General features: G+C 52.0%; 1 protein-coding gene across 6 annotated transcripts in view; it reads left to right on the plus strand.

Annotated features, from left to right (window-relative positions):
* GFOD1 (glucose-fructose oxidoreductase domain containing 1) overlaps nt 1–22872 on the plus strand; it is a 120815-nt gene extending 97943 nt beyond the window's left edge. For all 6 annotated transcript variants that reach the window (XM_003985798.6, XM_006931451.5, XM_045057103.1 and 3 more), the window contains one exon: nt 15574–22872. In XM_003985798.6, coding sequence (XP_003985847.1) covers nt 15574–16493 — 920 coding nt within the window. In that variant the 3' untranslated portion in view covers nt 16494–22872. The remainder of the gene's footprint in view (nt 1–15573) is intronic.
* The last annotated feature ends 1393 nt before the right edge of the window (nt 22873–24265 follow it).

Below are 24265 nucleotides of genomic sequence, written 5' to 3' on the forward strand. Positions count from 1 at the left end.
ACCCTTGGAAACCGGACATTGCCCACTTCCCACTGCCAGCGCGGATTCTCCATACTGTTCCTTTTTTCTGAACCAGAGACCCAGGCGGGGTCCCTGGTTGGCCAAGCCCAGGTGTGTGCCCATGACTTTTCCCACAAAGACTGATGGGAAAGCATGCCCCTGGCTTGGCTTCCGTAGTGGGGAGAAGTTCTACCTCCCACTGAGACTCACACGGTGAGGAATTTCCCAGATAGAACAGGGGGATTCAGATGTTAGGCGGTCCCTGAAAACTATGAATCTCTACTACCCACCCCTCCCCCAAACACACTCACCGAATCATAGGTTGCCTGTTTCTTTCTTTCTTTTTTTAAATATTTATTTATTTCTGACACACACACACACACACACACACACACACACACACACACACACACACACAGTGTGAGTGGGGGGAGGGATGGAGAAAGGGAGACACAATCGGAAGCAGGCTCCGGGCTCTGAGCTGTCAGCACAGAGCCCGATGCGGGGCTCGAACCCACGAGACGTGAGATCATGACCTGAGTCGAAGTCGGACGCTTAACCCAATGAGCCACCCGGGCACCCCGGTTACCTCTCTGTTTCTAACCACCACTGCCTTCCCACACCCCCTACACCTTGTCACAGACTCGGTCCAACATGCAAAGATGATGTAGGTGAAAGTGCTTGGGGAAAGTGGTTTGTTAATGCTTATCCTGACCTCTCATCCAGGAGCCCCCGATCTGGGTTTATTGCTGTTGTCCAGCCCCGTCGACAGGAGTGCAGAGTTAGAACTGAAGACCGTCTCCCAGCTCGTGGGTCCCTGCCCCCCCCCCCGCCGCCCCGCCCTGGCTGAGGGATGAGATCCATTGTTCCCTCGTGCCCTGGTCTGCTTTCCTCTCCTGGGCGCCCCACGGAGGTGTTTGTTCCCCTGCAAGGGTCTGCACCCGCGGGCCCCACAGGGTGGTGACCGCATGGCCCCGTCTGCTTCTTAGAAGTGAAGTGTGTGGCAGGCGCATTGCCTCCCGGTTCCTTTGGCCGGGTCGGCGGGGCCCCGCGTGCACAGGGCTGTGGCTCTTGCAGGGTTTCCTTGATTCGGCCGCGGGGACCCTGTGTCCACCGTGACCTGTTTGCCCAGCCGCTCCCCTTCCTTCCTCGCAGGCTTCTTTCGGTTGCCCGCTCACCGCCACAGAAGTGGGGGCCGGGCACCTGCCTTGCAGAGACAGCAGGTGTCCCCGTTCTGCCCTGAGCCTCCAGCCCTCTTGCTCTACAGCTCTTCCCCCTTCGAGCACTGGTTTTGCCCCCCGCGCCACCTCCGCTGCCTTCCCAAGTCACTTCTGGTCTCAGTGCCGGGGTCCGGCGGGGGCACCCGTGGGGTTTGGCGCTTTTGTATCATCCCATCTGGGAGCGCCCAGGCCCGGGCATTTTATCCTGCTTCTTCACTTCCACTTGCAGTGGTTCCGTACGCGGAAAGTGGAAAACCTCAGGCTTTGGGATCACAGAACCGAGTTGGCAGCAGGGGCCTGTCACACAGCTGTGATCCCAGGCAATCCTAATCTCCCTGAGCCTCGATTACCTATTCCGGACGAACGGGGATAAGGATGCCCGAGTGACGCTTAACTGAGCCAACGGGCAGCCGGGCGCCTAGTGGATCCTCGCATGACAGTTCCCTTCCTCGTGCTCATTCCGGCCCCCAGAGACCCAGACTGCCACCCGGCCCAGCACTGTCCCTATTACGGCTGTCTACAGGGAGCCCTGAATTGGGGACACGATCTCCGTGGTAACAAGGAGACTAATAATAGGTTTTTAAAGCCTAGAGTACTCCTCGGAGGCTCTCTTTTTGATGGGGTAAAAACTACTGATGGGGCGCCTGGGTGGCGCAGTCGGTTAAGCGTCCGACTTCAGCCAGGTCACGATCTCGTGGTCCGTGAGTTCGAGCCCCGCGTCAGGCTCTGGGCTGATGGCTCGGAGCCTGGAGCCTGTTTCCGATTCTGTGTCTCCCTCTCTCTCTGCCCCTCCCCCGTTCATGCTCTGTCTCTCTCTGTCCCAAAAATAAATAAACGTTGAAAAAAAAAATTAAAAAAAACAAACAAAAAAAACTACTGAAAGAACACAGAAACAAAGGATGATTCGAAAGGAGTGTCCGTCTACACGTGTCTGAGGTGAATCACTCGAGAATCTTCCTCCTGGCAGGACTTTTTCTCTAGAGCTTCACCAGCCAACTGGCGGAAGGTGCTGGTGGAATTTAAGATGACCTTTGCTCCCTCGTGTCTCTCCTGCGATTAGTTCTATGGCCAAAGGGGAATGATCCGGGGTGGGCCTGATGTGATAACAGGACCCCTTTGAAGACAAGAGGAAGTCCGAGATATTCCAGCGGGAGAAGGACTCACTTCGAGGAACTATTACGGGCCTGGGTACGGCACAGCACATGAAGAATGCAGGCCCCTCTAGAAGCCGGGCAGCCAGCGAGGGAACCTGCAGAGAGGCTGGGCCCAGAGCTCCAAAGCAACGCATTCAGCCAACAGCCTTGGGAAGTTGGAAACGCATTCTTCCCCAGAGGCCTAAGCAGAGACCGCGCTGAGCCTGCCCGACTTCTGATCCAGAGCTCTGAGAGATAATAAATGGGGGTTGGGTTAAGCTATGCGTGTGTGTTAACGGTGGCAATAGAAAACTAATACAGCCATTAATAGGGACAGGCGGGGGCTGTGGTCTATGGGTTAGGGTTAGGGTTGGGGGTTAGGGGTTAGGGTTGGGAGTGGTTGACCCACCTGTGGAAGCCGCTGTACCACTCCAACTGATTGTTGTCATGGGGAAGAAACCCAATGTTTCTGGATCTCTCCATTGTTTCAGAACGGCCAAAAACTTAGGCAGCATGAAATACAGTATCCTGATTAAAAAAAAATAAAATAAAACACATCGCTGGGTAAGTGTGGCTGCGATTCCTTCGCTCGAGAGTTTGTCTTGAATGGAGAGTTTCCTACTTTTTGTTTGAGGAGTTGCCTGAAGTCTCTTGTCTTGCATACTATGTGCACAGTGAGTGAGGATAGGGTTTCTCTGGAAAGCCTTGGCTCAGAAATTGGCACTTCAGTACTGAGGTTTTGGAGAGGACAACGGAGGGGCTTTGGGAGATGATGTGGGGCTCCCACCCTTTTGGATGTGTGATGGAAATTCACACCATACTTCTATACCATTTCAGGGCCCCGTCCTGCTAGACGGGCGGGTAGGGAACGGAATTATAGTGCAATCCAATAAACTCACCCAACCCGATCATTTACATTTTGAGTAGCTGTCTCTTTTAGATGACCCTGGTGGCCCAGTTATTCGGCATTCTGCCCTTTGCCCTCCCCCACAGCAGAAGGTGGCTGCTCCTATGGGGAAAGTGTGGCTTACATGCACCACCTTCATACAGGTGGTGTCCTCTGAATTCTGGCCTGGCAGGGTGTGGAATAGTGGTGCAGGCTCGAGGGGGGCTGGTCCAGGCCACTCCGCAGAATAATGACCACCGAGATGCAGTGGGTGTTATTTGGCTCTTTGGGACTAGCATAGCAGGACTCCACTGGTGAGCCCACAGTCCTGGCCGTTTTCCTCTGTCCCCAAGTCCCTGACCACTGCAGCCACTATCCAACCCCAGGCCTCTCTGTTCTCCCATGGGCCCTCTCAGTGCCTCCTGCCCCTCACACTGGGGTCTCTGTGTGTCACCTGTAGGTGGCAGGCCTACCTACCTTCTGGAAGGCTTGCCACTGGCCTGGAAGGTCTCTGGTTCCCATACACCTTACCTGCTGTGTCTCAGCCTCCACCCTGGGTCTCCCCTGGGCTGGATAGAAGTGGCAAGCTTTGCTTTTCTCTCCTGGGGAATGGCCAGGCTGGAAGGGGCTGGCTAGTGACTTCCTACTCCGCACGTGTAGGCCACAGTGATGCTGGTGTGTGGGATTTACAGATAAGGAAACCGAAAGTGGAAAGTGCTTCAGGAGTGCTGTCCCTGCTGTCATGGGCTCAGCGGTGAGATGACAGAATGCCCCTGAAACCATCTGAGAAAAATCTGACTACTGGTAGGGATTCCTCTGCAACAGGCAATGTCAGACAACAAGCCTAAGTAGTGGGAGGAAGTCCGTACAAAGGGCTGGTTGCTGTGGGGGGTGGGGGGCGCCCGGGAGGCTCAGTCCGTGAAGCATCCAACTTTTGGCTCAGGTTGCGATCTTGCGGTGGTGAGTTGGAGCCCTGCATCAGGCTCTGTGCTGACAGCTCGGGGCCTGCAGCCTGCTTCGGGTTCTGTGTCTCCCTCTGTCTCTGCCCCTCCCCCGCTCACACTGTCTGTCTCCGAAAAATGAATAAACCTTTAAAAACTCAAAAAAAAAAAAAAAGCATTTGAGGGGCGCCTGGGTGGCTAAGCTTACAGTTTCAGCTCAGGTCGTGATCTCACGGTCCGTGGGTTCGTGCCCTGCATCAGGCTCTCTGCTGGCAGCTCGGGGCCTGCTTGGGATTCTCTCTCCCCCTCTCTCTCTGCACCTCCCCCACTTACGTGCCGCATGCTCGCGCTCTCACTCTTTCAAAAATAAACATTCAACAAAGCACTTCAACATTGAATTCGGTTCAATATCAAGTCCCATCAGTATCAGCTGTGCTGATTTCCTTTCCGTGGCTGTTCCCCCCTTTCAGAGCCCACTGGCGGCGTCAGGGGCCTTGACAAAAGGAACGGAATGTGGGTCACCATGACCCATTTCCATCTCAAGTTTGAAATTAATCGTGGTGCTCTGGGGACTTTGGGCTGTCATCCAGCTGAACAGCAGGCACCCCCACTCCCAGCGCCCTGGTTTTTGATGCTCACCAAGGTCAGTTAAGCAGTCCCCCTTGGAGCCTCCCCCCCCCCCCCCCCGAAGCACTGGCATTGCACACAAGTGCACAGGCACGCATCAGGGAGGCGGATGTCATCCCTGGGTGTCATATACAATTTAGATATGAGAGGAACTGAGCCAGCCGTAAGCCGGCGGGGCTAAGGCAGTTGGAGTAAGAAAGCTAAGACCAGGTTTGCTCGAAGGCTGGCAATCTGGGCTCAGAGCCCAACTCTACCGCTCAGCGAACTGTGGAGGGCGGGCTAGTGGTTACCCTCTCAGAGGCTGTTTCCACATGTGTGAGACGGGGGCTGTCTGAGTACCTGCTTCATGGAGTTGTGTACAATAAAAAATGCAAGTGTATGTAAAATGCTCAGCCTCTTCCGGCACAAGCGCTTGGGAGATGGTTGTTGCTATTTTAAATTATGTCATTACTATTGTGAAGAGGTCAGATTAGTGGTTTGAGTTGGGACGTTGTTCAGGGAATCGAAGAGGAGGGATTTCTCCAAAGGGGCCGTCCTCCCCATTTATATGGAAGAAGGGTCAGAGGGCACAGAGTGGGGTTTGGACAAGTCCTTTCTGCTAGTGCTGAAAGAAACATTGTGAGTGTGTGTGTGTGTGTGTGTGCACGCACGCATGCGTGTGTTGGGGAGGGGGGTGGAGAGGCAGAAGATACCAAGCCCAGGGGAATAAAGGAAGGGAGGGACAGAGCTGGGACAGAGCTGGTCTAAATGCAGTGTTGCAGGGAGGGGTGCCTGGGGGGCTCAGTCGGTTGAGCATCTGACTTCGGCTCAGGTCATGATCTCGCCGTCTGTGAGTTCGAGCCCTCCCATCAGGCCCTGTGCTGACAGCTCAGAGCCTGGAGCCTGTTTCAGATTCTGTGTCTCGCTCTCTCTCTGCCCTTCCCCCACTCATGCTCTGTCTGTCTGTCTCTCTCTCTGCAAAAATAAACTTAAAAAAAAGAGCAAAAATTTAAAATAAATAAATAAATAAATGCAGTGTTGCAGGGAGTGAAACTGACCAGGAGCAGGGAAGGAATGGTTACAGAGTAGCCCGCTGTGTTCAGATACCTCATTCTGTGAAACCCAGAGATTTGTCTTTGCTCTTTGTTTTTTCTTTCAGCGGGCACTCCAGTTCTGCTTGATCTCCTTTGAATCATAAACTCTTTTACGACACTGAAGAGCCTCTCCCTCAGAAAATGAAACATCAGGGTATATGCATAGACACAACTTCCAATTTTAGCGGTTTCTCAGATCCTAGGTTAAACGCTCTTATTTTCAACTATTTTCTAAATGGGGCCCACAGCTTCTGAATATTCATTCAGGTAAACTCTTACACATACTTCAGAACCCTGCTCAAATGTCTCCTCTTAAACAGAGCTTTCTACCATGCCCAGATCAGTTGGGCAGCCCTTCTTCGCACTCTCATTGTTAATCCCTATATTAGATCCCATAATCTATAAAATACTGTAATTACTCATTTCTGGTTGGTCTTCTCTACTAGACTGGGAGCTCGTATTCAGCTATCTTACTCAGGTTTTTTTTTTATCCCTTTTTTAAATTTTTATTTAGAGAGAGGGAGAGAAAAAACGGGTGGGGAGGGGCAGAGAGAGGGAGAAAGAATCCCAAGCAGGCTCTGCACGGCGGGTGCAGAGCCCGACGCAGGGCTCGATCTCGCGAACCATGAGATCTTGGTAGAAACCAAGAGTCAGACACCCCACCGACTGAGCCGCCCAGGAGCCCCATAGCCTGCTCACTTTTCAGTCCCAGTGCCTAGCACAGAAATGGTGACAGAGTGGAGTACAAATGAAGATCATGAGTTCCGGCTTGAGTTGCAGAGAAATCTTCTCTACCTTCTGTGAATGGGAGAAAAGAATGGGAAGCTGTATGTGGTGGAGTTCCTTGTGGGAGTTCTGCCAGTCTGCCAGGACAGCTGTGTGCCAGCCTGCAGACCCAGCAACCGCTTTGGCTCTCAGAAGATAAGGAATTGTCAACACGAGTGGAGTGATTGGGAAGATCTGGTGGGAAAGTCGCCTTGGCCTCGTAGATTTCCCCCATCGATTAGATAAGGGAGTGTGTAATTGGCAGGGTGCTGGCAGGGAAGCACGCTTTGAAGTTTCAGGGTGATTCTGCTCGGGAATGGCTCTGGTCCCTGGGTGGCCGGGTGACAGCGATACTCCAGGTACCCAGGGATAACCTACCTGATCAAGGGCAGGAGAGGATAGCTGCTCTTCGGACGGCAGACGGCCCCTGTCTTTTTCCCTAGAGGTGTCAGGGGGAGGTCCCTTGCCCCTGCTCCTTTCTGGGGCCCATCTGGATGGAGTGTCAGCCCCCACAAAAGCTCTGGTCTCTGGCAAGAGATATGGCTTGGAGACTTCGAGCTTGGAGGGCAGGGGCCCAGCTGCCGGAAGGCACCTTGGGGTCTACTGGTTGGAAACTCCTTCTCTACGGCACTAACCCTTGGTGAGGGCCAGGGATACTGTGCTGTGGCTCGTTTACCGAGAACACACTCAGCGGGCTTGGGAGGGGGCCGATCTCCCATTTCCCCATGAGAGATCTCAGGAGGGCAGTAAAGCTCCTTCTGAAATGATTTTGTTTAAAAGCTTCTGACAAAGAGCCAGCACACTGCCTTCCACATTGCGCCTTCACCCTCCAGAATTCTCCCGCTGATCTCCTTTCCTCCCCTACCTCAGCTCCGCGACAGAGGTGGGAAGGTATTAGTTCCACCATTTTATGGATGGGGAGATCTCGCTTTATTTGCTGATGCGGGGGTGGGGTGGGGTGGGGGGAAGGGGTTGCTTGAAAAGTGAAGTTTGTTCCGGCCCCAAGGCTCTCAACTGCAGGGGCAGACAACATTGCCCATCTTCCCCAAACTTCTAAAGTTTTTCGGCTGGCTAAATAATTAGGTTGACATAAGACAGATTAAGAGGAGAAAAACGAGCTTCTTATGGATGAGAGCCCCATAAAAATAGGGGACTCCCTGGCAGGCAGGTAGTCGAGGCTGAGAGATCATAACCAAGCTAAGGAGAAGAGGGGAGAGGTGTGGGGCTTGGGAGGAGAGGAGGACGAATACTTGGTAGATATTCTCCAGGCCATGCAGATAAGTCTTTCCGATATAAAAAGCTATCTTTGGTAACAGCTCTCTTCCTGGTACAGCCACCCCCGCCCCCATCTAAATTCTTTCAGGTAGTTAAGGGGAAGGTAAAAAGCTCTTCTTGAGTCTGCTGAGCCCTGATTGTCTTTAATCTCGAAATAATGCACATGCCAGAGCGGCCCATTCTAGGGTGACGTATTCTGCTCCCGTCAATCCCCGAAAGACCCAACTTAGGCTCTTTGTGTCCACACGAGAGGGTAAATGGTCTCCGTGGAGGCAGCCTATGAAGACTTCCCCAGAATGCCAGGGCAGTCCTGATGTGCTGTCTGCCACCCGCCCTGAGTCATACTTCACCACCTTGACAAAGGTGGTAAGATTCCCAGACATCCATTTCTGGGTGCAGGGGCAGATCCCTCGGTGGAGAGAGCTGAGCCTGCGGTGGTGGTGTAATGGCTCATGTCACGTCCCCGGGGGAGTTAGCAGCGGGGTGACCACATCCACCGTAGTCCCCAGATGCCCAGAAAGGTCCTATTGTTCCTCTGTGGGCATAACTGAAGCTCTCCAACTGCTTGGGAAATGCTTGGGGCTTGGCGAAGCACAACGCACTCTTTCTTTCTCACGGAGTACTTTTTCCTGCTCTCCATGTTGCACGGCCTGTTTATTTGGAGTGAAACTGAATCCATATGTTTGGGGGCCTGGATTGTCTTGATCCTCTGCGGCGCGATTTTCTTGGAGATTGTTCGGGGCCCCGGGGGACGCCTGGGTGGCTCAGGTGGTTAAGTGTCGGACTTTGGCTCAGGTCGTGATCTCGGAGTTCGTGAGTTCGAGCCCCGCATGGAGGTCTCTGCTGTCAGCGGTGAGCCTGCTTCAGATCCTTTGTCTCCCTCTCTCTCTGCCCCTCCCTGCTCGCTCACACACTCTCTCTCTTTCCCTCTCACTCAAAAATAGACATTGAAAAAAAAGACTGTTTGGGGTCCCCAAGTTTTGGATCTTTTGCCTTGGAAGGAGGATACCACATCTTGCCGCAAGATAGTATAAACTCCTAAGGGAATGTGTTTCCATGGCTCCGGGAAGGATGTGTGGATACAGGTGGGAGAGATGGCCTTCCTGTCCTTTAGGTAAAGCTGTCTTCCCAGGAGTGAGAAAACACACACTATCCTCTGAGGGTCTGCAAAGCAGAGATGAGGGTTATATTCTTCCCCTCATGGTTCCCCATTGGGAATCAGCCGTGGCTCTTTGGGGGGCCAGCATATGGAGGGGCCTCCGGTCTCTCCCCGAGCTCCTTCCCTTGAGAAACGGACTCTCTCAACCCCTTTTGGCCTGGTGTTGTCTCTGTACCTTCATATCAAAGGAATGTCAGAGTCCCGTGCTCAGGGAGGGGTACAGATTTGGCCCCAACCTTGTTGTTTCCTTTTCAGCACAAAACAGAGAAGGGCTTTTCTCCAAAGAGCCTATTCTAGCACTTTCTCGGGGGTGGCAGGAAAGGCATTGTGCTAAGACACCTGAAAATCACAAAGACACTGAAGACCTGTGGTATTTTCTGGACAGCCAGACCAAAGGCCAGGCTGACAGGCAACTTGGAAGGTAGGCATTTATCTGCTCTCCTTGGAAGAAATCCCAGCATATATTCGGTGGCATCTGATGCAGCCAGGATTGTGAGGTGTGTTAATTCTACGCCCCGGCAGTATACGTGTCCTTTATGCTGCATGTGATTTTGGGGGTGAGGGGATTCTCTGTGCCACACTGATATACTTACACACACACACACACACACACACACACACACACACACACACACACACACAGTGTCTGATGACTGGAAGTCTCCAGTTAGAATCATATTTCTTTAAGTACAAACTTTCAGCTATACGATGAATAAGGTCTGAGGATCTTTTTTTTCCTTTCTAATGTTTGTTTATTTTTGAGAGAGAGAGTATGAGTTGGGGAGGGGCAGAGAGAGGGAGACACAGAATCTGAAGCAGGCTCCAGGCCCTGAGCTGAAGCACAGAGCCCGACGCGGGGCTCGAACTCAAGAACTACGAGATCATGACCTGAGTTGAAGTCGGACGCTTATCTGACTGAGCCACCCAGGTGCCCCTTTAATTTAAAAAAAAAATTTAATGTTTTTATTCATTTTTGAGACATAGAACATGAACAGGGGAGGGGCAGAGAGAGAGGGAGACACAGAATCCGAAGCAGGCTCCAGGCTCTGAGTTGTCAGCACAGAGCCCGACATGGGGCCCAGACCCAAGAACCTCAAGATTATGACCTGAGCCAAAGTCCAACGCTTAACCAACTGAGCCATCCAGGCACCCCTGAGGATCTTAGGTAAACATGATTATATCTGATAGCATTGTATTGTATAATTGAAATTTGCCAAGAGGGTAGAACCTACGTGTTCTCTCGCACACGAGAGAAACACGAGGTTCATTAAACCGATGGTAGAAATACTTTCACAATGCATACATACATCAAATAACCATGATGCCTCCTTTAAATATCTTACAATTTCATATGTCAGTTGTACCTCAAGTAAGCTGAAATAAAGCAAAAATTAGAAAAATCAGATAAGCAAACAACAAAGAATAGACTTGTATTTCTTTAGCTTAAGCCCCCTGTTCTTGTTAAACTGTCAAGAACATTGGAGCTTCAGGTTCTGGGCATTTTGGTGGGGAGACTCTGGGAAAGACAACTGGAGGAGTTGGGGGGTCCAGAGTGTGCTTTGCAGAAGCCCCACCAAGAGGTAGAGTTGAGGGAAGAGTGTCCAGGATAGAGAGAAAACAAACTTCACAAATCAGTAAGGGGCCTGCTTGCTCTGCATTTTGGGTTTCTTTTCTTTTTTCTTTTCCTTTTCTTCTTCTTCTTCTTCTCCTCCTCCTCCTCCTCCTCCTCCTCCTTCTTCCCTCCTCCTCCTCCTTCTCCTTCTCCTTTTTTTCTTGAGAGAGAGAGAGAGAAAAGAAGAATCCTAAGCAGGCTCCACACTCAGCGTGGAGCCCGATGTGGGACTCCATCCCACAACCCCCGGCATCATGACCTGAGCCAAAATCAAGACTTGGTTGCTCAAACAGCTGAGCCACCCTGGCGCCCCTTGGGTTTCTTTTAAAACTGGAAGCATTATCTTGTTTGTAAACAATATGTCCTAACGCCTTCAAGAAGTTATCGTACAAGGGCACCCGGCTCACATGGGCTCTTGATCTCGGGGTTGTGAGTTCGATCCCCACGTTGGGTGTAGAGCCTACTGAAAAAAATTTAAAGACATACATAACATTTATTCATACGTAAATACTTTAAAAATAGGAAGTGATTGTACAGTTTATGATGGAGATGCCTGCTCTGGGAACCCGAGGAGACTGTGCACGGGCTCACCGTGTGGGTGCGGTTTGAACTGCATCTTCTGGAGAGAGTCCATAGCTTCCGTGAGAATCAGAGAGTCCTGAGGAGGCGGAGCCAGGAGACCTGGCCTGAGTCTCTGAAGCATCCACAGTTCAGGGTCAGTGGCGCCTTTACCCCCGCCCCCCACCCCCAGGGCCCAGGCACTGAGACAGACCGGCCTGCTCTAGGACCCGGCTGCCCATCCCAGGCTTCGAAAGGCCCTTCTGCCATCACGTGAGCCCCATCCTTCAAAAGGCTTCGTGCCTCCTTTGGGCTTAGGCAAGAAAAGCTAACAGTTGTTCTGGCCACCAAAGTAGACCCTTAGAAAAATACAGAAAAATGTAGCGAAGGAAATAAAAATCAGTCATAATCCTGCTAACGAATTTTGAGGTGTTCCCTTCCAGGTTTTCTCCTTTCCTTTTGCGCGCTTTTTTTAATATTTATTTATTTGGGGAGAGAGAGAGAGTGGGGAGGGGGCAGAGAGACAGAGAGAGAGAGAGAATCCCAAGCAGGCTCGTGCTGTCAGACCCCGACGCGGGGCTCGAACCCACAAACCATGAGATCGTGACCTGAGCCGAAGTCGGACCCTTAACCGACTGAGCCACCCAGACGCCCCTCTTGTGTAGTTTTTAAGAGAGAGTTGAGATCACAGCGTGTCTATGAATAGAGCCCTTTTCCCTTAACATTACATCATAATCCTCTTGCTTGCCATTAAAAAGCTTTCATTAGCATCGCGTTCAGCGGCTTAACAACGTTCTGTTGTACGTCCATGCTAGAACTAACACCCCCATTCTTCTCGCGTTGGGCATTTGCATCGTTCCTAGCTTTTTGCTCTAATAAATAATTCAGTGAGAAGCCTCTTTGGGCAAGAGGCCGTGCTTACGTTTGAGATCATTTCTCTATGATAGATTTCTAGAAGTCTCTTGTGCGTCGTGAGGATACCAGGAGTTAAGAGGTTGCTGAGACCCGCCCGCGAAGCGCGGATGTTGCTGAAGACCACGGGCGGTGAGGCCGGGCCAGGCCGCAAGTTTGCCGGGCTCCTGCCCGGAGCTCGACGCACCTCTAGGTGCCGTGGGTGGAGTGGAGACTTAAGAAGTCAGAACCAGTCTTTATCTCTGAGAATGTGGTTGTGTGGTGTGGACTCACAGCGCACAGAAATAGCCTCAAGGAAGAGGTCCTGTGTCTCAGATCCTTGGGGCAGCCAGGCACGAGTTTCAGACCCCGATAGGGGCTTTTGGTGTGTGTTTACCCGGCATTTTCTGGAAAAGGAGCTTTCATCACCTCAGGATCTTCCATCTGTAGAGCTGCGAAGCCTTACCCACTTAGTGACGGTTTGGGGTGTGCGGATGGGAAGTAAAATGAATTTTCTCCATTTATTTTTTCTTTTACTGTTTCATTCTATGGTTTTGTTTTTTTTTATAATAGAAAAAATACGGTAAACTTCTCATGTGCCATTAAGATGACCATCTTGGGGGGGAGGGGGGGGCGCCTGGGTGACTCAGTTGGTTAAGTCGGTCTGACTCTTGGTTTCGGCTCAGGTCATGATCTTGCGGTTTGTGGGTCCGAGCCCGGCATCCGGCTCTGTGCTGACAGCTTCGGGTTCTGTGTCTCTCTCTCTCTGCCCTTCCCCCCACTTGCACTCTGTCTGTCTCTCTGTCTCTCTGTCTCTCTCTCTCAAAAATAAATAAGTATTAAAAAAAAAAGACAGGGTCCTGGCTAGGGCGACCTTGAGGTTAGGGTGCAGGAGAGGCCATCGCCCACACCCAGCAGGTGCCAGGCAGATATTGGCAGCATGAGTCACCTGTCCCTGCAGCGACCTACCAATCCGTTCACATATAAATCCCGCCAGCACAAGCCACTGTTACGCGAGCCTGCTGCCTACAGGATCGTGTTATCAGAACATGATGTGTTGTAAGCGTGTGGCATTTTGGGGAATACCCACCAGTGTTTTCTCACCCCTGTGCCAAAGCCTCAGCCCTCAACTGGTTGCTAAGAGTTAAAGGAGCTTCTTACTGGTCAGTCCTGGTCATCCGAAGAGCCAGCCAGCTCTGCCAACATGGAACAGTCAAGGAGACTTTTCCACCATGGAAAAGTCACGTGGTCACTGCGGGGCTTCCGGCCCTTTCCCTGCGGGGCCAGAATGAAACGTGCATGTGGACATGGACAGCCATCACGCATGTTTATTTTCTACAACCTGTTCTGACCACGTCTGTCGTTTGGCCATGAGAGCCACGTTCTAGGCTGCGGGCTTGTCCGGGCATCTCCACTGGACAGACGCCTACAGTTGCAGGACTTCCACAGAACCCGATCTCAGTTCAGCTTGTCGTTAGAGTTCATGGATTCTGTCAGGTTGAGGGCCAACAGCCAGGACAGCTGTGTCTCACTGCTCCGTTTCCCTTGTGGATGTCCCCTGTCTGTGGGATCTCCCCTGTCTGGAGAGTACAGGTCTCTACTGGAAGGGTCTATGTGCAGAGCATCTTCCGCTTGACTGCTTCTGTAGGTTTAGCTGACTTATTTTTCTTCCCTTGACTCTTGGCTTCTACTGAATAAATCCCTTTCCCACTGATTGCCACTTTCCTTTCCTTTGATCTTTTGTTTTCTCCAGACCCAGAATCACTTAGTCTCCCGAAGGGCTTGAATCCACCTGTAATTTTTGCACCCATTACAGTCATCATATCAAGCCTCATTGTTATTTGGCCCCAGGTGCATTGGCCAAAAGCACGGAACCCCACCATGAGACAGACGACAGGAACCGGCCACTGCACACCCCTCAGATCCAGGGACTACCCGCTCTCCCCACCCTCCCCCAGTAAAGAGCAGAAAAACCTCAACAAACGTATGTCTGACCACTGCCAGCCCTAATCCATAATGCAAAAGAAACAAGCAGGTAACTTTCAAAATGTAATCCTTTGTTGGTGGTTGTAGGAGAGAGAGCTAAGTGTTTAGACCTTCAGAGGGTATCATTAAGAAATTCTTCCTCATATTTAATCAGACTTGCCTTGGCTATGACTTAAGCTTACATGTTCCGGTTCTGTCCAGACAGAGACACTCTTCTCTTCCCTACGGATGATATTTCTAATAATACATTTTTTAAAGTTTTTATTTATTTTTGAAAGAGAAAGCATGAATGGGAGAGCGACAGAGAGAGAGAGGGAGAGAGAGAGAATCCCAAGCAGGCTCCACACTGTCAGCACAGAGACCAATGCGGGGCTCAAACCCACAAACCATGAGATCATGACCTGAGCCGAACTTGGGGACATTTATGCGACTAAGCCTCCCAGGCGCCCCTCTAGTGATACATTTTTAATAAATTATATGTTATAAACTAAAGCTATAAAACAGTTCATAGGTAGATAATTTTAATAAAACATGTAAGATCTTGTATACTTCAATAGGACTTATATTTTATGTTTAAATATTTTATTTAAAAAAAATTTTAACGTGTATTTATTTTTGAGAGAGAGAGAAAGAGACAGGGTGTGAATGGGGTGGGGTAAGAGGGAGAGGGAGACACAGAATCTTAAGCAGACTCCAGACTCTGAGCTGTCAGCACAGAGCCCCACAAACTGTGAGATCGTGACCTGGGCTGAAGTCACTTAACCCACTGAGCCACCCAGGTGCCCCTATTTAAATAGTTTAGATTTATCAATATTTTACAAGGAACATATGTTTGTATATAAAATGTCCTAGACTTCTAGACACAAAGCATGAAATGAGGTGTTTTATATTCTATATTGACGTATATCGAAAAATCTCTCCGGGACGCGTGGGTGGCTCAGGGGGTTAAGCCTCCGACCTCTGCTCAGATCACGATCACCCGGTTTGGGGGCCCAAGCCCTATGTCGGGCTCTGTGCTGACAGCTCAGAGCCTGGAGCCTGCTCCCCATTGTGTGTCTCCCTCCCTCTCTCTCTCTCTCTCTCTGCCCCTCCCCGACTCACACTCTGTCTCTCTCTCCCAAAATAAATAAACATAAAAAAAAAATCTCCAAAATAGAGCCTATTTAAATATATTAAAATAAGCTAATATTTAGTTGATTTAATTTGGCTTCATACTGAAGGAATTCGACTCAAATATTTAATTATACTGTAGAGTAGATCTTAAACATACCTTAGGTTCTATTACTTTTGCCTAAATAACTGGCGCTACGGGCTCTTTTCAGACTGGAAAGCGGGGATCAGGTCAGGTCTGGCGCGCTCGCTGCAAGGTTAGCATCCGGGGGCCACAGCGCCCCCTACCGCCGCGCACGCCCGCGCCCTCACGGCTGTTTTTGCTCCCGCCCCGCAGGCATCGGCAAGAACGTCATCTGCGACCGCACGGCCACGCCGCTCGACGCCTTCCGCATGATGTCGGCCGCCCACTACTACCCCAAGCTCATGAGCATCATGGGCAACGTGCTGCGCTTCCTGCCGGCCTTCGTGCGCATGAAGCAGCTCATCGAGGAGGGCTACGTGGGCGAGCTGCTGGTGTGCGAGGTGCAGGTGCACGGCGGCAGCCTGCTGGGCAAGAAATACAACTGGAGCTGCGACGACCTGATGGGCGGCGGCGGCCTGCACTCGGTGGGCACCTACATCATCGACCTGCTCACCTTCCTGACCGGCCAGAAGGCCGTCAAGGTCCACGGGCTGCTGAAGACCTTCGTCAAGCAGACGGACCACATCAAGGGCATCCGCCAGATCACCAGCGACGACTTCTGCACCTTCCAGATGGTGCTGGAGGGCGGCGTGTGCTGCACCGTCACCCTCAACTTCAACGTGCCGGGCGAGTTCAAGCAGGACGTGACGGTGGTGGGCTCGGCCGGGCGCCTCCTGGCGGTGGGCACGGACCTGTACGGGCAGCGCAACAGCGCCCCCGAGCAGGAGCTGCTGCTACAGGACGCCACGCCCGTCAGCAACTCCCTGCTGCCCGAGAAGGCCTTCAGCGACATCCCCGCGCCCTACCTGCGTGGCACCATCAAGATGATGCAGGCCGTGCGCCAGGCCTTCCAGGACCAGGACGACCGGCGCACGTGGGACGGGCGGCCGCTCACCATGGCCGCCACCTTCGACGACTGCCTGTACGCCCTGTGCGTGGTGGACACCATCAAGAGGTCCAGCCAGACGGGCGAGTGGCAGAACATTGCCATCATGACGGAGGAGCCCGAGCTGAGCCCCGCCTACCTGATCAGCGAGGCCATGCGCCGGAGCAGGATGTCCCTGTACTGTTAGCACGGACTGGGGGACCCAGGGGGACTCAGGTCTTCAGCGTGGAGCCCGGAGAGGGGGAGGGCGTGCTGGGGCAGAGGTGGCCGCGAGGAGTGCGGGGGCGGGAAGGTGGAGGGGCAGGGTGAGTTAAGCGGCGCCTGGGAAGGTGAACCCCCAGCCTGGGTGAGGGGCACCTAATAAGACTGTCGGCTGGCCGAGCCAACAGCCCGGGAGTGTTCAGGGGGCCTGTTCTTCCCGAGATCACCCCTGCGGGGCGTTTGCATGAGGAGGAGGTGGCTTAGCCTCTGTGGCCCCCTTACCATGAGAAGCAAAGAGGGGGTGCTTTCCTCCTCCCTCAGCCCTCCCCTACCCATCGGCCTCCTTGGCAAGCCAAATGCTCCCGCGACCCAGTGGCCAGCTCAGTGGGTGCCGGCTTCCCGGCCACCTGCCTCTGGCGGGAGAAGGCAAATCCTCACCCGTCCGCAGAAGCCTGTTAGTCTGGGGGGAGGCGGGGGTGCAGTGGGCTAATGAGAAAGCTCAAATTCCGGAAGGCCACTTAAAATATCTGGAGGAAAAACTACTTGGTAGCAGAGTGAACAGTGTGCTTGATTGATTGGTCGTCCTCATAGGAAGCGGGAGGGTGTGTCTTCCTAATTGGTACCTTGCCCTGGGCCCCGCCCCCAGATGGGATAAGGGAGAGCCGGGAATAGCAAGTCAGCCCAGAGGAGAGCACCAGAACGCAGCCTGCGTGGAAGCAGAGTAGGCCGAGAATAAACAATAGCCCTTTGGGTTTGGCATCAGTTACAAAGCGGCGGGGAGCTGCCTTTAATCCTGTTTCCGGTGGGGTAGAACTAAGTGTAACGGGATGTGGCGCTCAAGTGTCCTCTCCGGTGGCTCTCCAGTCAAGGGCACAGCCTGAATGGGTCAGACTACAAACTCCCGAGCCGCCCTCGCATGCTGCGGGCCCCACTGGTTGCAGTGGGGATGTCCCAGCAGATGGGAAAGGGAGCCAGCCCTTGGCGGGCTTTGGTCTCCAACACCCGTGTCTCCTACCAAGCCGGTAAAGGACTTTTAGGAGATTCACCCGGCTTTGTGAATTTAAAAGGGAAGCCTTCGGTTCCACGCAGATATAATCGTCTTCCCGTAAGAAAAAAGAAAATGTCAAGGGTGTTTTCCTTAGCTTTGACCTTTGCTTTCAGGATTCTGACACCTGCAAGTTTTTGAATGGGTATTAAAACAGGACAATTAAGGGACATCACTTTCAGTGTTTCTAATATGGGGTGTTAGAGCCACGGAGGGTTGAGAAGGGTCACGCTGGGGGGAAAAAAACATATTTTTCCCCTCCTTGGTCTCTTGTCTCCCTTGTCATGCCCTGATTACAGAGAGCTATTACTGGAGATGACAGACGGCTGCAGGCTTGGAGTGGGGTGGTTGCAAAGGGGAACTGTTAGAGATGCACATACACACACACACACACACACACACACACACACACACACACACAAGGGTTTGTCAGTCCTCACCACCACCAAATGTCGCTGAAATAGCTCTTAAAAATTCAGACCTCTCTCTTGAAAGAAACACCAAGTCAAACATTTTGAAACTGGGAAATTATCCTTAATCCTTCACCCCCCCCCCCCCATTAGACACTTGTCAGGGTTGACTGGGGAAGACGAGAACTTCTGAATCTCCATAGCTTTTGTTCACAGGTCACGGAAACCCAACGGTTGTCTTTGGCACACACCTGAGATTTAGACGTCTTTCCAGATGACTGGCAGTAGGGGTAGAAGGGAATTTAAGGGGCCGAGAGCCCCTCCCAACCCCCCCCCCCAGGCTCTGAGGAGGCAGAATCTGGAAATGAACAGTATATATAGTCCATTGTATTCTCCATTCTCCTCCCAGGGTCAATACACTGTGATGCCCAGGCTGCCCGGGGGGTGCTTGGTGGGCATGTCCAAACACCGCAGGAATGTTGGGTCATTTTCCAGCCCAGTGAGGAAGGATTGCCTTCCCCAGAAGAGTCACCCCACTGCTGCAACACGGCTAGGCGAGTCAGCTGGAACTCTCCAGGGTATGCTATGGTCCCTGACATCATTACTTCGTGGTGAGCATGCTGGCTTTCGTAGCTACCAACTCAAAACCAGAGATTTGGTAGCATGGATGTGCCCCAGTAATAGTGGGAGCAGACAGCCGTGCCGTGGACAATGTCGGTTCAGGTTCTCCTAAATTGCCTTCTGGAGAAATAACTTTTGTAGGAACTGAGTGGAAAGAATTTTTTTTTTTTTTTTCTATCTAGCCTGAAAGGCTGTGATTAAAGATGAAGGGAAAGAAAACTTAGATTAAACTCTATGGGTCTCATTTTTCTAAGTCGTTTATAATCTAAGTAGGGATATTCCAGGGGGGTTAATTTTATGTCTCTGTACTTAACCCAAAGACTTGGGAAGTTGTTTTTATTTTCTTCCAAAGGCCTCTGAGTCCTGTGATAAATAGTGTCTAAAACACAGATTCTCGTCTGAGGCTAGGGGATATAGAAAGAATATATATATTCTTTAACAGAAGCATGAAAAATATTTTAGTGAGTGTTCTCAAATCCTACCTACTGAAATGCATGTAGCAGGTAGATGCAGGAACGAGAGGAAGAAAAGACCTAGGTAGTTCATTTTTTAAATACAAAAATTCCCGGAGATGAGTTTTAAGATATTTCTTTCGTGCTCCTGTTACCCCCGAACTACCACTTGGCAAACCTCGATTGCGAGCCGCAGCGGGCAGCTGAGATCTCAAGCTCCCCACAGGGCTCGCTGGGGCCAAGTCCCAACGCTGACCGGTGCGCTCTGGGGTCTGGGTTCCCTCAGCACCACTTTGACCCAGGGTGAAGCCCCGAGCAGCCATCCGGCCCGTGTCTCCTTTGGTTACTGTGTTTCAAAGATCCGGTGTCCCGGAGGCACCGCCCTTAGGGTCTCACATTTAGTCCCTGCGGCTTGATTTGTTCCCGTTTTTCTGGGGACGCACGCCTCTGGTCCTGGAAACGTTGGCTCGTGCCACTGATTGAGAGAGGGCGGGGCATCACGGGTTCTCACCTGGCATTCACAAGGGCTGGGGACGCTCTGGGCTTATTTGAAAAGTGTGGATTCTCTTGAGTGCTCTTCTGGAGAGCAAGTCCATGACCACCGTCAGCTTTTCTCCGACGTCCCCTCTCGGGGGGAGAGACGTCGCAGGGTACCACACACACTCCTGATCTACTAGGCGGGAAATATCTGTGTGTCACATGTACGTGGACCCTGCGGTGGCAGCCGTGGCTGACTCCGCTTTAAGCTGAGCTTCTCCCGGCCCCCTTCTCCCGTCTGCAGAGAGCCATCCAAGCATCCTCTGCGCACCAACATTTCTTGATCATCCACCGTGCGCAGGGTATTTTAGGTGAATGATCTCGCTTAATGCCCTCAGCAACCCCGAGGCATTGGCTCTCGTTCTTCCCATTACACACGTGAGCAAATCGAGGCTCTGAAAGGAAGAGTGACTTGCGCACAGTCACACGGCGATTAAAGCAGAAGCTGAGTCACCCGGGTCCAAAGCTTGTCTTCTCCAAACCACGCTGCCTCCCACGGAGAGAGGTGCGTACCCCTGAAGTTGTCGCCAGGCAGGAAAGCACTCCTCCGCTGAACACTGAGGGGGCTGTCCTCACGCCCTGTGGCGCATCCGGGACTCACGCCGAGTGTGACTTGTGTGGGGCTCTACACCACTGCAGTCCGTACCCTCCCGCTGAGCAGAATGCCACATTTGATGTTCTGCCAGAAGGTTCCTGACAGGGCTGCGAATAGAAGTAGTCGGTGTTTCTGCCCCTTGCAAGATGGAAATAGCACTCAGCTCCCTTCCTTGAAAATCGACTTGCTGAGTCGATTTCGATCGTCGGTGATGCAGCAAACCGAGGAGCTGGGGATTTTCAAGACGTCATTGGCCGACCGTCATAGGTGGCCTGGGATCTTGCCCTTGGTGGTCTAACAGAGGCACGTGCTCTTCTCAGGGGGCGGGGCTTTTCCAGTTCATTTGCTTGTGACTCCGATTTTACCTGTGCGTTTTGCCTTCATACCTGCGCACTCTGTCAACTCTCTTCATCTTGGCTCAGAGCCGCAGCTGTTGAATTTGACCTGGGTCGGAAATTAGGTCTCCGGGAGGCTCGCCTTTTATTGTGGCGGGGTTGGGGGGGGGGGGGGAAATGGCAGCACGCTGGGGAGACATCCCGGGGAGGAAGGAGCTCTGTTGGTCTCTGAAGGGATGTCAGAGCCCCGGGTACTCACATCCTGTTGTCACAGCCCCGAGAGGTTCGGTGACAGCAGAGGTCACCCCCGCTTCTTCGGACCTGCATTCTAAGTCCCTTGCGGCTGCACATAGCACCGTCAGGGCTCTCAGATGGGGACAGGGAGGCAGAGAGGTGAAATGACTCGTCTGAGGTCCCCCGGCTAGTGGGTGAACGAGCGACAATTACAATTCAGACCTGTGACGACCGTATTCGCCCAGCTGCTGTGGTTGCATCCATTTCTTAGCAACTCCATTAGGTCTTGAATGTCCTCAGAAACTAGCTGCTGTGCGTTTCCATCGTGATCGTGGTGCAAACAGTTATCCGTAGTCGGTGTTCTACGTGGCAAGGATGGGGGACGCAACACCACCTTTGGGGTTTCCCGGGGCCCGCTCTGCTTCTGTGGCCCTCCGCTCCCCTCCTAGGTGCAGAGTCAGGCCTCCTGCTTCACCTGTTGCCTCCTATTTGTTGGCCATCAGAGCCCTGAAGTTTTACAGGGCGGAGGCCATGACCTTGGAGAGCTCGTTGAAAACAAACTCTCAGAGCCCGTGTGCTCCAGTCCTTTTCGGGACAGGGAGGAGGGGAGGAGGGCCATGAAAGGAAAGCCGTGGGCGTCTGCAGTGGGGCTTCAGTCTTAAGCAGCAGCTGGCATGTTCTACCTGGCCTGTCCGCACCACCCCCACCCCCGCCGCTGCCCCCCCCCCCCCCACCAGGCAGGGAAGCCGGCCAATGGCAGTGCTGAGTCTCCAGGGACGACCCTGACTGAGTCGGGCTCCCAGGACCTCCCGCAAGAGGAGCGAAGTCCTCCCACGCTGCTGTCAGGGGTGATGAGCTCGGTGGTCTGAGCCTGGAGGTGAGGCCAGCACCAAGTAGCCAAGTGACCGCAGCGGAAGGCGGTGGCCTCCTGAGCCTTCTCTTCCCCGGGTCAGTCCCTATTTCCTGGAGCCCTTGCGAGGGCCCCCGAAGCCCCTCGCTCTTGGCCAGGCTACTAAAGTGTTGCACTGCTGAGCGCTCTTGAATCTGCTATGCCCTCTTTTTGTTGAAACCAGCAGCAAGTAGAGTAATCCCAAGACGCGGCGCATGCAGTAGCTCTCCGCTTAGTGAAGCGTCAAAAGCTGGCCTGGGCCAGCGTGGGCAGGGCCTACCGCATAGCCGTAGGGTCGTGCTGTTTCTGTCACTCCCCGTCCTGATCTCTGCTGTCCTCTGCAGCCGTCACAAGGGCTAAGCCATTGGATGAGCCCCCATGGTTTCTCCTTATAAACGCAATGACCTACCTGTGACTCTGGTCTAACCCCAGGTTGAGAAACAAAACAAAAGGAAGTGACCCCACCAGCTACTTTGCGCCCCTCCTTCCCCTTCAGGCATCCAAACATATTTAAATGTATTTAGTATTCTGCCCTGTGCCTTGCCCAGGGGAGGGAGAAGTTTCTAGCAATTATGGCTTTCTGTTTGCTGCCTGGTGCTTTTACTACTTCTTCTTCTTCTTTTTCTTTTTTTCTTTTTTTTTTTTAACCCAAATTACATTTGTTTGGTTGGTATTGTCAAGTATGTATTTATTGTGTTTTACAAACATGAGTATATATATATATATATGTATGTATATGTATAAAACCAAACTTATATATAAAAAGTCAAGGCATGTATACTAGATATTTTAAAGAGTTATTTATCAAGGGGAAAAGATGTGTGTTATACAGTAAACAGAGTCTATATTTTATATATAATGTAGATAGCAAAAAATAGCTTATAAATTATAGAAGGTTTTGGTTTTCTTTTTTTATTATTATTAAAGGCAAAAAGAAAAAGGAAAAAAAAAAGGACAATGAATGCAACTGTTTGTAGTGTTTTTAAGGCCAAACTTACTGTGGGAGGAGACGTTCCCTGTGGTGGGGGGGGGGGGGGCGGGGCGGTCCTTGGGCCATGCAGTCTGAGCTCCAGACCCAGGAGCTGATAGACGCCCACTGTTGCTGCTGCAAGACTCAGGGGACCGTGGTTAGCATCGCTCAGCCAGCTGGCATGTGCCACCTTACACATGGCCTTTTGCTGCCCTCCCCGACCTGCATTGGTGGGATAAGGAAATGAAAGTAGCCAATAAAGATGGAAGAGAAGCTACGATTCCTTCTGTTTTCCTGTTCTTAGACCCGGGTGCTCTGGCTCATGACTTAGGTACCTGGCCAGTCTGTGGGCTCTGAGGCAAGAACGTGGGTGGGAAGAAATGATGGTGGTACCTCTCGTGTGTGTGTGTGTGTGTGTGTGTGTGTGTGTGGTGTGGGGGATGCTGTTCATGTGTCAGCATCCGTGAAACTGACCATGGGAATCAACTGTCCTAAAGATTTCACTGAACATTAGAACTGGAGGCGCTTTAGAGCAGTCTGGTACAAAACATCGTTTTGGAAATGTGGAGGTGGAGGGGAGATAATCTACCTGAGGCCACCTGGCTGGGGGAAGGGGGGTGCTGAGGATGCCTGGAGGGCTGTGTGTGTGTGTGTGTGTGTGTGTGTATGTGAAAGCTTAGTCCAGACAACAAGATGACAATGTAGACTTTACAATGGGGGAGCGGGTTTTAGAATTCTATTATTTTAATACCTTAACCTAATATCTCACACCAAGCTCGGAAAGATACTCTAATGGGCCCAACAAGAGCATCCTTACAAGAGCATCTTTGCTTAATTGGTTGTCAGCAGCATGTAAGAGCAACCATCTTGGATGGAGCTCAGCCTAATGAGATTCCCCATGGATGGGCTGGCTTTTCCTTTCCACCTCCTGCTGTCTTTCCACTTCTCTGCACATAGATAGATCTTACGGTCCATGCTTTCCCATCACTTAAGAACAGTTAGGAGGGGCGCCTGGGCGGCTCAGTCGGTTAAGTGCCAGCTCTCAATTTCGGCCCAGCCATGATGTCACGGTTTGTGGGATCGAGCCACACGTCGGAGTCTGCACTTTAAGCGCAGAGCCTGCCTGGGATTCTCTGCCTCTCTCACTGTCCCTTCCCCACTCATTCTCTCTCTAGAAATAAATAAACGTAAAAAAAATAGGAATTAGACATAATTTCACAAAGCCGCAATCTCGTCATTCACTCCTTCACGAGCAGGTCCTGACATTAATGAATTCAGATCGCAGTCCGTCCATTAAGACCGTAGGACAGCCTGCCTCTCCATGGATTATTACAGTGCACGTGTAACACGCACATCTTACGGCACTGCGGTAAATGGAGGACCTGTTCTGAAGGTTCTGAAGAAGGCAGTAAGGATAAGTGCTTTGCCAAAGCTAAAGGTGCCATCTGCCCGAGTATAAGGGATGGTGGTGATGGGGTCTAGTCGTCCGGGCACCAGAGTGGCCTGACACCCGGCCCTGATGGGAGACTGCACTCACCTTAGCATTTATGCACCTTTGCAATCCAGGAGCCATTTGTGCCTCTACACATTTGGAATCTCCTAGTGATGTTGGTTTCTTTCCATTCAAGCCCATTTCCTGTTTTGTATGAAATCACAGGACCCGACAAGCG

Source organism: Felis catus, chromosome B2 (assembly GCF_018350175.1).
Source record: "Felis catus isolate Fca126 chromosome B2, F.catus_Fca126_mat1.0, whole genome shotgun sequence".
Lineage (NCBI taxonomy): Eukaryota > Metazoa > Chordata > Mammalia > Carnivora > Felidae > Felis > Felis catus.